At 35.7% G+C, this 14026-nt stretch overlaps 1 protein-coding gene across 5 annotated transcripts; it reads left to right on the top strand.

The window, feature by feature from the left end:
* The first annotated feature begins 521 nt into the window (after nt 1-521).
* Nucleotides 522-13619, top strand: phtf1 (putative homeodomain transcription factor 1). 5 transcript variants are annotated; one of them, XM_081358330.1, is made up of 18 exons: nt 538-882; nt 1032-1123; nt 1209-1265; nt 1366-1435; nt 2482-2640; nt 2822-3002; nt 4226-4349; nt 4435-4614; nt 4695-4943; nt 6649-6777; nt 7017-7286; nt 8586-8717; nt 9252-9338; nt 10590-10640; nt 12128-12283; nt 12431-12526; nt 12609-12734; nt 13021-13619. In XM_081358330.1, exons 2-18 carry the CDS (start codon nt 1094-1096, stop codon nt 13039-13041), a joined length of 2118 nt encoding a protein of 705 aa, XP_081214456.1. In that variant the 5' UTR covers nt 538-882; nt 1032-1093; the 3' UTR covers nt 13042-13619. The 5 variants fall into 5 exon arrangements, with proteins under 5 accessions (XP_081214457.1, XP_081214456.1, XP_081214458.1 ...); XM_081358334.1 differs by having other exon boundaries at nt 582-882; nt 1101-1123; XM_081358331.1 differs by lacking the exon at nt 10590-10640 and having other exon boundaries at nt 522-882.
* Nucleotides 13620-14026: the final 407 nt, after the last annotated feature.

The raw sequence follows: 14026 nt of genomic DNA, 5'->3' as shown, positions 1-14026 counted from the left end.
AAAAATAACACAGGGTTAAGAGTTAAACACACTCTGTATTGTTGAAAATGCACGTAGTCTCGTTGCCAACAATCTGTAATTTTCTGATAACGTAAATCTGTAAGGATGAAACCGTATTTTATTTTTTATTTTTTCAAGTAGCCCACTACACATAAAGAATTCAATAGCACTTTTTTGAAGAAAAAAAGTGTAAAATTATGTATGCTCACATGAAAAAAATGAAGTGGAGCAGGCTATTATTGGTTGACTCGAGGACCGATTAAGACTGATTCATCGTAAAGATTCGACTCACACGTTCACATTGTGTATGAGTTCTATAAACATGGGACCTTAAAACAGAAATGACGCATTTTCACTGATAATTATTTTATTTTATTTTATTTTATTTTATTTTATTTTATTTTATTTTATTTTATTTTATTTTATTTTATTTTATTTTATTTTATTTTATTTTATTTTATTTTATTTTATTTTATTTTATTTTATTTTATTACTAAAGTTTATTTTGTACAAAATACAGTTCCGTCATTCACATTTGATGTGACGCTGGTTGTCGTCGCTTGCTTCACACAAACTTTCAGGCGCTGATGAGAGAGTGGGAACTTGAACAATCACTTCTCTTTTACAAGAAGATATTTTTATCGTCTATCAGATTTAACCGAATTGATGCCAGGGTGGTTTAACAGTAAATAAAGTTATCTCACAACTTTAGACTGCTGTTTTTGCATTTTAATGAGATGTTTATGATGTAGCGTCAGATAGTTTTGCTGTAGTAGGGGGGCGAGGTTTGTTTCATCTACAACATAAACATCTGAAAATGTTGACAAGACTCAACACGCGCTGCTGAGGAATCGCAGGCAGATACCGAATGTTGGACTCCAGGTAAGTTTAATATTCTATAATTTTCCTTGAACTTAGCCAGCAACTTGAGTCGCTTCCTATGTTTGTTGTAACGTTACCTTCAACTGCGAGCAGGGGGTTCCTTTTTTACTGTAAGCGATGACATAATTCGAATATCTGATTCTTTCGAGGAATGAAATATTCTGTGATTGACATTACTGCCTGAGATGACCTGACCTAATGTATTTCAAACATGGCAGGAATAGCATGGTATCAGAAAAAGGTGAGCCTTTCTACATCTGTCTTACAGTAAATACAGATTGTGAGTGGAAAGTGGTTAAAAGTTCTCTAATGATCTTGTGTCAAAGATTGGAGCATATGATCAGCAGATTTGGGAGAAATCACTGGAACAGAATGAGCTCAAGGTAATGTGGCAGTTTGTGTTTGCAGCATAAATGTGGTTCTTGAATATTGTGTAAAATGTATGCAATCAGATGTGTGAAACTCTGTTCCTTTTTTGAGCAGGGCTTTGGAAGCAAACCTAAGAAGACTGGCCATATCAAGCCAGACCTCATTGATGTTGACTTAGTGAGAGGTGAGTTACTATCAAGTTTAGCATCTGAATCTATTACGTATCGATAATTGTTGTAGGCTGTCAGATCATACCTGTACTTTAAAAATGTACGGTAAAACAGGCAGCAACGGTTGCCAGAAATACACTGTAAAAGTGACATTGAATCACAGGATGACTATGTTTTACAGTTTAAAACCATATATTATAATTAAAATATACAATATTAATATATCAACTTATTTCAACTACTTAGTTAACTAAAGATAATCAAGTGTAATGTATCATACAGGGGCTTCTGGGAACACCCTGTTTCAATTTTCACTGAAAATACATAGTTTTAACTAACTAATAGTATTTTAATGTCAAGTATAAATTGTCCATAAATTATAAAGTAATATATTTTTTTTAATTTACTGTAAAATTACACTACTGTTTAAAAGTTTGGGGTCAGGAAGAATTTTTTGGAAGAAATTAATACTTTTATTCAGCAATAACACATTAAATTGATTAAAACTAATCAGAAAATACATTTATAATGTTACATAATAATAATTTTTCAAATAAATACTGTTCCTTTGAACATTCTATCCATCAAACAGTCCTTAAAAAAGTATCACGATTTCGACAAAAATATTAAGCAGCACAACTGTTTTCAGCAGAATATTAGAATAATTTTCTGAAGGATCATGTGACACTGAAGACTGGAGTAATGATGCTGAAAATTCAGCTTTGCCACTACAGGAATAGATTACTACATTTAAAAAAATATATTCAAAAATATTTTTTTTTAAATTGTATTAATATTACTATTTTAAATTGTAATAATATTTCTGTATTTTTGATCAAATACACAGTCTTTGTAAGCATTAGAGATGTCTTTCAAAAACGTACAAAATCCTACCAACTTTTGAATGTTTAAAAAATGTCACTGTATAGATTACGGCAACTAACGGGTAAATAATTAATAGGGTTTTACTTTTACATTGTTGCATTCTTTTCCTAATTAAAAATGACTACAGTTTTTACGTTATGATGCTGTTTTTGAACTAGCGTCTTTACAACTGCAGGTTCCACGTTTAGCAAGGCCAAACCGGAGAGCCCTTGGACCGCTCTGACTCGTAAAGGCTTGGTCAGGGTCCTCTTCTTTCCTTTCTTCTTTCAGTGGTGGATCCAAGTCACATCTAAATGCATCTCCACCCTCATCTTTGTTCTGTATTTCCTTCAAGGTATGCAGTTTTTCTTCTTTTCAGCAAAACAATCACATGGACATAAACTGTGTTTCCTTAATCATTCTTTGGATATTTCAGATTTCATTGAGAGATTATACATTTGAAGTCAATTGGAAATGAACTCAACTTAAAATTCCCAATATTATGTCATGATCTGATGGATTTGTGTGCATTTCAGTCGCAGGAGCGGTGTTGTATTTTGAGGTACCAGCCGCCTGTGCCAGTGAGGTTGTGGGTCCATTGTGTCTCATGCTCTTGTTGGGTACAGTACACTGCCAAATAGTATCCACAGAAACCTCCAGAAGCCCGGACAACAGCCCTGTCCCCAGCCGGACAGCCAGCCCTGTTCGCAGGAAAAGGTTAAGCTACTGCTGTGTCAGATTTGTGAGAGACTGACTCTGAGCCATAAAGGACCAAGTGTTTTTTTTTTCTTCTTTTTTTTTCTTTTTCTCATCAAATGGCCAATACATCTAATCTTCTGCAAGGCTGGTAGTTTAATCAGCAGTGCCAGTGTTCAGCTGACAGTAGTGGGTCAATGACAAATAAGAGTGTCCACAATAAAGAAAAAAAAATCTAGTTTAAAACACATGTGCCAAGTTCTTAGAAATTTACTCGTTGTATTCATGTTGATGTCATGTGGTTTTGGAAAACTTTCACCATTTTCATGAAAACTTTACATTTAACTGCTCTAAAAAATGTTGTGGAGTCGTAATCAAGTAAAAAGTAACAACACGTTTTTCTTACAGCTTAAAATCTTATTTTTTTATTATTTAAAATATATAATACATTTGAAAAAGTTATTTTATAAGTGTCAAGAATTATTAATTCATAAATATGAGTAGTTTTTTTAGAGTTGCATCAATTTAAATTTTACAACCTGTCATGTCATCAAATTATCATATATTTTAAGAGACTTATTGGGTGCTTCTCATTTTTTAATTTTTGCATCCTCGTTTCCCTTCCTTGCGTCTTAGCTCCACCCCCTTATGATGCGAGGGAAGGATACACCTGTGCCGTCCTCGCTCCTCGCATTCCTCACGATGCAATTAGAGAATTGAGATGTCCTTCAAGATGGCTCGGTACGATCTGTTTCCGGGTCACGGGCTGGAGGACGGAGGAGCGAGGAAACGAGGAAGCGTCAATTTGAGTATTGAGAAGCACGCATTGACCCTGACACACAGTCATGAGTATCTGCTCGGTTCTTCTCTATGACATCATATCCTGTTTTTTCTTTGTTTCTGCATGTTTGTTGGACTTTAGTTTGGCAGACAAATGTTATATATAAACGGTGAAATGATTAGGTTACACTACTGTTTGTTTTTTGTAATGATATCAGGACAAAAAATATCTAAAAATTATTTTCATTTAAAAAATATATATATATTTTTTTTTTTTATGAATTAATTGGTCTAACAAATTGCTCTGATGTCATTGACCCTAGTGTCAAAACAGGCACCAAATTTGATACATCATACTACTAATATTATATATTTAAAACAGATTTCTGTTTGGTCATTACTGTATTCTTTTGATCTAATTCAGTTTGTGTCGTGTTTTAATTTTTGTTGTTGTTTATTCATAGACAGAGGAAGAGTAGAAAAGCAAAGAGGTCTGAGGATGAGGGCAGCAGAGAGAGAGGGATAGTAGAACTCAAACCCCAGCAACATGAGGACAACAACCAGCTCTACAGATCAGAGAAGAGACTGGTAAAACACTTTCCTTTGAACTGCACTTTTTGAAGAGTCATGAACATTCATGTTTGTGTTGATTGAGATCCTGTGGGCTTTGCAGAACTCCCTGAGGAGGCCTCCGTATGGGGCTTCTGAAGACCTCTCCAGTGAGGAAGAGGAGGCAGATGAAGCAGAGCTGCAAAGAGAGAGACTCTTCTCATCAGCACCTCCAAAATATGCCAGAGCGCTCAGGAATAGACTTCACAAAGTCCCCAAGAACAATTCGCCAACACAGATTCAGGTGAGTATCTGACTAAAACCAAAAGCAAAAGTCTGTAAAATAGTTCAGAATATTCATTACCATTGTGTGATTGCATACAGGGAGACAGTAATGGGATGCCAAAAGATACCCCAGCTATGCCACCTGAAGTTGAGCTTCTGCGGCCTTCACAGGGCTCGCGTCCAGCCTCCGACACAGATGATATGTTATGGGAGGAGCTTCTGCATGATCCTGACTCCGCCTCCACTGGAAGCAGTGACAGTGGGGAGGAGGAGCATCACAGTCATAGCCACTCCCTCCCTCTGCCCAGCATCACTCTGACTAGTGATGAGGATGAGGCCTTACCGCAGGTGGGCTGCTGTTTTACTGTAAAAAATGTAATGTGACTTTTCACACTTTGCTTAAAGGGACAGTTCACCCAAAAATGATCCAATGAGGTTCATTCTCATGTGTTACGCAGCGCGTTTGAGCTTCCGCAAGAACCAGTGAGGTTTGTTCCCGCGCGTCAAGCAGGTTCGGTATGTTCGCTGATCAATGTTGTGAATAAAACTATAAATCTGTTCGTCATGTAAGTGACTGTGTCCCTTTAGAAAATTTGTAGTTGCGTAGCTGTCAATGGAGAGTACAGAATTGGCTCAGATTTTATTAAAAATATCTTAATTTGTGTTTTGGAGATGTACGAAAATCTTAAGGGTTTGGAAAAAAGGGTGAGTAAATGACAGATTTTTCATTTTTGGGTGAACTATTCCTTAAACCCTGGTTTAACATCTTTTTAACCCCTCCAGCGCAAATTAAGATTATGCTGTGAACTGTTTAGCGGTAATACATTTTTACATTGTGAAGTTCACGCTAGAAGTAACGCCGAAGATGTTTATGGACAGCCACTTCTTGTGTGAGCTACACAACACACTTATGTCACAAGTTACGTCCCTCTCGTGATCACTCGTATGACAGCAGATTGCAAACAATGATTTATTATTTAAAAAAAAACTTCTTACACACACCTATCACTTCACTTCAGAAGACATTCATTTATCCACTGGGGTTGTATGGATTATAGTGAATGTGAAACTTCTTCGCGTGAGCTTGTGTTTCCTGTCTCCCGCATTCGTACGAGTATGAATGGAAGTCAATGGATTTAGAAGTGTAGTGTGACCACCCCTTTAGAATATACAAGTAAGTTGTTTAGACAGGCAACAAATCACATACTAACAATAATTAACTAATTTGTTATTCATGTGCTGTGTACAGTTTGTAAAGATACTTTCATGCATCTTTAATTTTAGTGTCTGTCTGAAGGCAACGATTAAAATGTCGAACCACAACAGCAAATGCATTTAATTTCCATAGATAGACCAGCAATTCTGAGCACAGCCTCATGAATATGCCAATAATAATGTTAACCACATAACTATTAATGTGGAGTGTGAAATTTGTAAATCTAACTGCCCATTAGCTTAATCCAGGATAATGTTAATCCAGGGCAAAAAATAAATATTTTTCAAGGTAAAAGGTTTTTCACGCCACATGACATTATACAACCTGAATTGGCCTTGCCATGTCACAAAAAGGTCAAATAATCTGATATTTCAAGAAATTTATTGATCTTGACAGTCATTAGGTCATGATATAATTTCCTTTTCTTTTTGTTTATTTCTTTTTTTTTTTTTTTTTTTTTTTTTTTTTTTGCGTCTGCATGCTGATTTGGCCACATTACTGGTTCTCCAGACAATAAAAAAAAAATAATATACAGTAAAAAAAAACATTATGTTGCTGTAGTTTCTCAATAATTATTTTTTATTCATTATGATATCACGACAATTGCACCACCTTGACATTCTTAACTTGATGTCCCCCAAAAAATGTCCAAATGAATTTTATTTAAAAAAAATTACAACCATGCTTATCATAGAATAAACATTTAAAGTGTGGAATTCATAGCTGGCCTTAATTCCTTTCATTTTCTAGGGTTAACCTCATCGAACAGCATATAGGTGGCATAGAAAGGACTCTGACTACATTATTAATTTTGTTCTTAATTGAATCTCCCTTTAGCACCAGTTCTCATGGCTGCAGGCTTGTCACCCCTCCAAAGACCGCGTCAGTGCCATAATCTGGGAGCAAGGAGAGTGTAAAAAAGCTGATATGTCCGTCCTGGAGATCAGTGGTATCATTCTCACACGGGTAAAGTCCTTCTTTAACTCTCTGCCTTGTTTATTTCTTCTTAAGTAGTTTAAATTGCCTGGAACGGGAAGAGAACTGTTGACTGTCTCTCTTAAAGTACGTGTTATTCAAATTCAGTGTAAACATCTCTTTGTAAGCTTTTGAACACTGACTGTTTTAGAGATTTGCATTGGTATTTGCATTTCAGAAGTAACAGGTCAGTGTTGCTGTAACTTACGCTGAATGATTTCTGTTTCCAGGTGAAGGTGGTTGAGCAAGGGATGGGTTATCTTATTTTCGGCAGCTTGGTCACGGCCTCACTGGCTCTGCTGCCATACTGCTTCAGACTGGCACAGAAACTGGATGTTGCCAATCTCAATTCTGTTTCCCTCGAGGAACTTCCAGCAGTGGCCATCGGGCCGCCTTGTGCCTTGTCTTATGCGTTCTTCATCATCACCACAATGGAAAGAGTTTTCCTCTCTGGACTTTTCTTCTTCATGATGTGTGTGGCTGAGAGGACATATAAACAGGTGAAGATGAAAACGAATACTCTTCAATTTGTATGTTGCACTCTGGAGTGTTTGCATTATTAATGCTATGTTTGAGGCCACCATTTGACTAAAACGCTAATTTCTGTAATGTTACATTATATTCAGTTCAAGTTATATAAATTTCAAGTTATATAAATGGGCATTAGCTGATGCATTTTGAGCTAACATGCATTAACTAATGATAACAAATTGAACTTTATTGTAAAGTGTGCTGAGCCTTAGGGTACGTTTTAGAGCTGCACGATTCTGCATAAATTGAGAATCACAATTTATTTGTTCCAAATAGAGATCATGATTCTCCCACAATTCTGAAAAGACAACTAACATGTAATTTACTAGAGGTTCTGACAAAATGTTAAAAATGAATATTTAAATTTTTTAAATAATTTTTTATTTTTTAAAAATCAGTTTGAAAGAATGATTCAATTACTCGCTCATAAAGACTTCACTTGTTTCATTACTGGATGAATCAGCGTTTTTGAACGAATCTCTTGAATGAGTGATTTTATGACAACAACAAAAATCTCAATAATTTGTCGCCACGTAACGATGCAATCAATAGAACCGTTATTTGAAGCGACAAGTTACTTTTAAAAGTCGATTTGCTCTATTTTCAACCGTAGGCATCAGTGTTTATATGCGAAGTATACATTTTTATCCCAGTATTCTGATTAGTGGCAGCGCCACGTGTAGATTTGAATGTTCTGGTGAGCTTTTGTCAAAGCTTTAATAGACACTGGAGAATCGTTGTAAGTTAGGAATAAGGTCACGTGGGTGTTTGAATCGAGATTCTTTTAACGCAATCTTTTAACAATTAATTGTGCAGCTCTAGTATGTTTACACAACAGCAATGTACTAAACAAGGAAAAGTTTTTCTTTGCGTTTTTTTTAGCGACAACGTTGTCAAAACGTTCCCCTTTCGAACGGATCTGTGAAAACAACTAAAAATTCTGTAATATGCATGACAGGCCAGTAGTTGGCGATGTCACTTTGTAAATAAACACTACATACCTTTAGACTGAAAATGTAACACGCTTGTGCATGGCGTCAGCTTTCACAAATTTGCGTTTTTGTAGTTCGCACGAAGACGATTACGGTATCAAAGTTTGCATTTTCAGGCCCCAAAAACACCTTTGTGGCCTAAATGAGTGGCCAAATCACATAAAGTTTTCCATTTTTAGTTGAAAATGGTGTCGTGTAAACACCGCCTTAGTGCCACAAAATCTGTATAACACCAGTCAGGATTTTTGTTCTCAACAAATGTGATGTCATCCACAGCGCCTTTTATTTGCGAAACTTTTCAGCCATCTCACATCTGCACGCAAAGCCAAAAAATCTGAGATTCCTCACTTTCGGCTGAAGAAAGTACAAAATATCAAGATGTGGCTTTCACTTCGATCATTCCTGAAGGTATCCTCTTCCTACTACAGTTTACATGTAGGGATGCTCAATATATCAGTGCTATATCATGTGTTGATATTAGCAATATTTCTTTTATTTATCAAACATATTAAAGAAGAAATGGTTACATTTTTACATTTACATTACCTTTCCTGTCATCTAATGCTCACATAATGTTAATATATTAATAATAATGTTTACAGTATAATGTTGTTATGCCTAAATTCACTTGTAGCATTGAAAATGATTTATTTGAGTTTTTAGTGGTTTAAGTTTTTATTTATTTAGACAAAATAGTATACAATTTTAATTTCAGCCAAAACATGAAAATAATTTTAGTCCTTTATAGACATAGGGGTAAAAGCTTTTTGTTTGCTTTTACATGTTAAGCCAACTTGCTTAACCAGTCTGTTTATATAAGCGCAAATGACAGTGAATGCGTGTTTCTGCTGGCTGTGACATTTGTGTTGTGCAGTTTACAGATACCTACTTCACATTATATGAAGACCAATTTAATAATTTTTTCTTTGTTCTATTCAACAGAGACGAGGCCCTCAGCGCTCTGTTGATGTCATTGTGTCATCGATTTTCCTCCTGGCTTTGTCTATTGCCTTTATCATCTGTGCCCAGGTCAGCTATTGTTCTACTCCACAATGTTTTTGACACACCCTTTAGACATATTTTTTAAGCTTTGCCTTCAAAAAAATACTATTCCAGTTCCATCTGTACCTTCAACCCTTAATGCATGAATGTTTCGCCAATCATTATTACATATTCGGGTCTTTACCGACCCGGATCTATATCTATTGCAGATGGCTCTCTAACTGCTGCAATAAAAAAACTCCTGATATTTGAATAACAATTAAAAAATAATAAATTAAGCACATTTCGTTAGCTTTAAGAAGAGTTCAGTTTGAGCAGATCATTTTTACCACCATCACTGTCACCAGCAGAGCTCATCTCCCAGTACATTCAGCATCTGGCTCATATTCTCAAACATATTCTCAAAGCTATCATTTTCAACATCTTCAAAATCAGTATTTTCATCGCTGACAGCTTCTTCACCAGATCCACCATCAAGAGACAGTGACACTAATATTTGCACACAGTATTTGCTCTGCAGAACACAGATAAAAAGTGCTTTAAGTTGTTAAGGGAGGTCTAACAGTAGTATTTGGGTAAGAAATACTACCTACAGAAATTGCATAAAGTAATCAAATGTAAAATAACAGTGCATCGTCTTCCTTTTATAAACCCTTATTGAAGTTACTCAGTCAAGAGCAGTCAGTGATTTTCTCTGTATCTTTTGTTGTTTGAATTAACATAAGGACTCAGACAGCAGCAAGTTTAGGCTACTGTCACTTTAAGAACTAATGCATGGATCGAAATGCGATTACAGTTACTTTCACTGTACAATAAATAACCGACTGTTTAAATGAATACTCACCAAAACGGGCAGTTTGGTATATTTTTTGTGTGTATTTATCCTATCATGTGAAAGAGAACTCAATTCAGCACTGGTATGCTGTGAGAGGTGGCTTTCGGTGTGCGCGCTTCATGAAAACCGTCCCGAATTGAGTTCTCTTTCGCGTCGTCTTACGTTTAAATAGTTTAAAATAGCGTGCAAATGCATGATAAAGCTGTCCCGGGCCCTTGTTGTCGAGCCTTCTATTATATTGTACATTTCTTTGGGCCTGTTTACACCTGGTCACTTCATGTGTTTTTACTGATCGGATAGCATGATCTGATTTGTTAAAACAATGCCATTTACACTTGGCCATTTAAATGCATCTCCACAAAACGAATATAAATCCGATGTTCAATTCCCTCGCTATGCAATTCTAAAGTAACAGATATGAGCTGCATTTTATTTATCATCAGCGAATTTCAAGATCAGAGACAGCAATAGGAGAGAGAGCGCCATCAGCACTGGTAAGATAATTTAGTGTCACTACTTTAATGAAGATGATTGTGTGTTGACCGTCTGCGACTTGCTTTCAGTTTCATTTGCGACAGTTTGTCCGTTGCCTCGGCTACTCATTTGTGGCGATTTACTCTTGTCAAGTTTTGTTTGGAATGTGTCTCGGACAACCTCCTGAAGTGGTTTGTGTGATCGGATTTAAATCCGTCTTGGAAGCGTTTCGAGGGGCATTTACACCTGGTCTATTCACGATCGGATAGCTATCCAGAGAAAACGCATGAAGTGACCGGGTGTAAACAGACCCTTTGTGTTTTCCCAGAGATTATGTCGCTTAAGTTTTCCTTGACATCAAATGTGAAATTTATACATACAATCGTGCTCATAAGTTTACATACACCTTGCAGAATCTGCAGAAAGTTAATGTTATTTTAACAAAATAAAAGGGATCATACAAAATGCATGTTATATATTTTTATTTAGTACTGTCCTGAATAAGATATTTTAGATAAAATATGTTTACATATAGTCCACAAGACAAAAAAAAAATATAGCTGGGGGGGGGGGGGGGTTGGGGGGGTGATGGTTGTTCTTGAGTCTCTTGTTTGTCCTGAGCAGTTAAACTGCCCAATGTTCTTCTGAAAAATCCTTCAGGTCCAGCGAATTTTTCAGTTTTCCAGCATCTTTTGCATATTCGAACCCTTTCCAGCAGTGACTGTATGATTTTGTGATCCATCTTTCACACTGAGGACAATTGAGAGACTCAAACACAACTATTAAAAAAGGTTCAAACATCCACTGATGCTCCAGAGGAAAACACAATTAAGAGACGGGGTTAAAAATTGTACTTTATTTGTCTTCCGGGAAATGTGTAAGTATCTTCTGTTGCTTCTGAAGGGCAGTTATAATGGAGGGGAAAAAAATCATTTTTAAAATCAAATTTAAAATAAGAAATTTGGACATCTTCATCCTATTCAGAAGTTTTCAGGCTGTTAACTAAAACTATTACAAATCATTTTAATTTTGTTCATTGGATTAAAGCTAAAATAAAATATAAAAATGTAAAGAAAAAAAACTTAAATGGGGAAAAAAAATTAAAATAAGTTTAAGCTGAAGTATTAAAATGACTAAAACTAAAACCTGAAATAAAAATAAAAAACAAAATGACTAAAACTTAAAATAAAATATTTAAATGAAAATATATAAATAAAAGCTAACTCAAAATATTTATAAATACTATAATAGTATATAAATAATAATATAACACTGTCACTCAGGTTCTTGAACTTAATATATATATATATATATATATATAATATATATAATATATATACTAGTTGTGTGTGCCATAAAGTCATCTTCATAGACATAAAAGTGATTTCAGGTGTTTATAAAAGGTTAAGTATCATATTACTGTGCTTGTTAAATCTTTTCACAGTTTGAAGATTTGACTGTCTAATATAGCAAAGGAAACGGGAAGATAACGCTTGTTGTGTTTCAGCTTTTGCACAGTCATCACACTTTTCTGGACTCTGAGACCAACTGGGAGTTGATGGTCTGGTGTGCTGCTCTCACGGTCTTCCTCCTACGCCTCGCTACCCTCGGAGCAGAGACCAACCGAAAATATAGCAACGCTTCTGTGCTTCTGACTGAACAGGTGAGATAAAAATCTAAGCTGCACAGAACAAAGAGGCAGTATTGTTCAGAAACAAGTGAACCATTCACACGTACAAGAGGCCATTCACAAGGCGCACATAAATACGGTCAACACTGCTTACGGCTGAGCTGTGCGTTTCTGCTTCAGATAAACTTGTATCTTAAGATGGAGAAGAAACCAAACAAAAAGGACCAGCTGAACATAGTGAACAACGTACTGAGGCTGGCCACGAAATTATTAAAAGTGAGACCAACCATTAGAAAAGCATCATTCATTGAGAACAATAATGCTTTGCTTTGCATTGACCATCATTTGCTCTTTCCAGGAATTGGACACTCCTTTTCGCCTGCTGGGTCTGACGGTTAATCCGCTCGTCTACAATATCACAAGAGTGGTCATCCTGTCAGCCATCTCAGCTGCTGTCAGCGATTTACTAGGGTTCAACATCCGGGTGAGGGGAACATTTGCGCTCTTAAGTACAGTGGTTATCTGCACCTTTTTCCTGGCTCTGTTTTATTGACCCGCTGAAATGCAGATGTCTGTAATTATTGAACTTGATGATCTGTTTTTTTATGACTTAAGTCATAAATGCATTTGTACTTCTTCCTGTTATCAGGACAGTTATAGTTGCTCACTCTTTATAGTGTTTGACTTTTATCATAAGCAGTACAAAATATACAAGCAATCTTTAACTAAGAGGTTTAACAGTGTCTGTCATGTGTTTTTTTTTTTAACAGCTCTGGAAGATTAAACCTTGATGTGATGCCTTACACTGCCAGCGTCTTAACACTGCGGCCAGACAGACTCTTAAGTGTGCTTGTGCACAACCTACTAAATGACCAAGTTATCTATTAAAAACTGTGCAAATCTACTGACCAAACTTATGCATTTCCTCAATACTATGTGCCTTCGGCCAGACCGAGTGAACCTGTGTTCAGCTCAACCTTGTTGTTGAGTTTTCCTCATTTGAATTGTAGAATCATTAAGCACAGTGGGTTTTCTTGATGCACTTGCTTACGGTAACTACTTAACAGCTTGCTGTTATATTCCAACCAGTGCTCGCTGTTTCTCATAAATGTATCCTCTGCAAGTGTATTATCTGGTCTGGAAGCAACCACTTAAATCAGAACCACTATGTGCCTTGTGGATAGTTGCATATAACAGTACTTTTAGATAAGCTATTTATGAGACATGGATTTGTCAACTGCTGTGAATGGGCAATTAAATGAAAGACTTTTTAGAAAAGGGTACTGAAAAACTTGCACACTGAAGCTCTTGGAGGAAGCACTTTTTATTGGCATTGTATTAAAATAAACAAACCTTTCTCTGAAAGTCATCTGTAATCATCAATCCTTTACCAAATATTTGAGTTTGTGGTTGGGGGGGCACATAAAACTTCAATACCATTTAATTCTAATGTGTTTCTGACGACTCAAAGAAAATCTTGATTCCTGGCCATAAATATGCCACCCAAAAATAATGTTTTATATTGTTTTCATTGAGTTATCATTAATGGAAAAGTGTGGATTCAGTGATTTTACTGCTGTACTTTTTATACTGCAAGCGTTGTATATTCTGTATTTCGTTTGTGAACGAATCTTTTGAATGAATCAATCATACAAGCAATTACTAATGATGATTAATATGTAAATTACGAATCAGCGTTATTAAAACATTTTTAATTCTTATATTTATTTTAGCTGTCTTTTTCTATATTATTATAAAAACCTCTTGTGGCTTTAA

This window comes from Scardinius erythrophthalmus (assembly GCF_964197995.2).
Source record: "Scardinius erythrophthalmus genome assembly, chromosome: 25".
Lineage (NCBI taxonomy): Eukaryota > Metazoa > Chordata > Actinopteri > Cypriniformes > Leuciscidae > Scardinius > Scardinius erythrophthalmus.
The sequence above is the reverse complement of the archived record's forward strand: the minus strand, read 5'-3'. Positions and strand labels throughout refer to the sequence as shown.

Bases quoted from the DNA above. Each gene is read 5' to 3' on its own strand.
- phtf1 (XM_081358330.1), top strand. From the start codon at position 1,094: ATGGCAGGAATAGCATGGTATCAGAAAAAG. The intron at 1,436-2,481 runs GTGAGTTACTAT...TTACAACTGCAG, and splicing joins TGATGTTGACTTAGTGAGAG to GTTCCACGTTTAGCAAGGCC. The intron at 9,339-10,589 runs GTCAGCTATTGT...ATTTATCATCAG, and splicing joins CCTTTATCATCTGTGCCCAG to CGAATTTCAAGATCAGAGAC.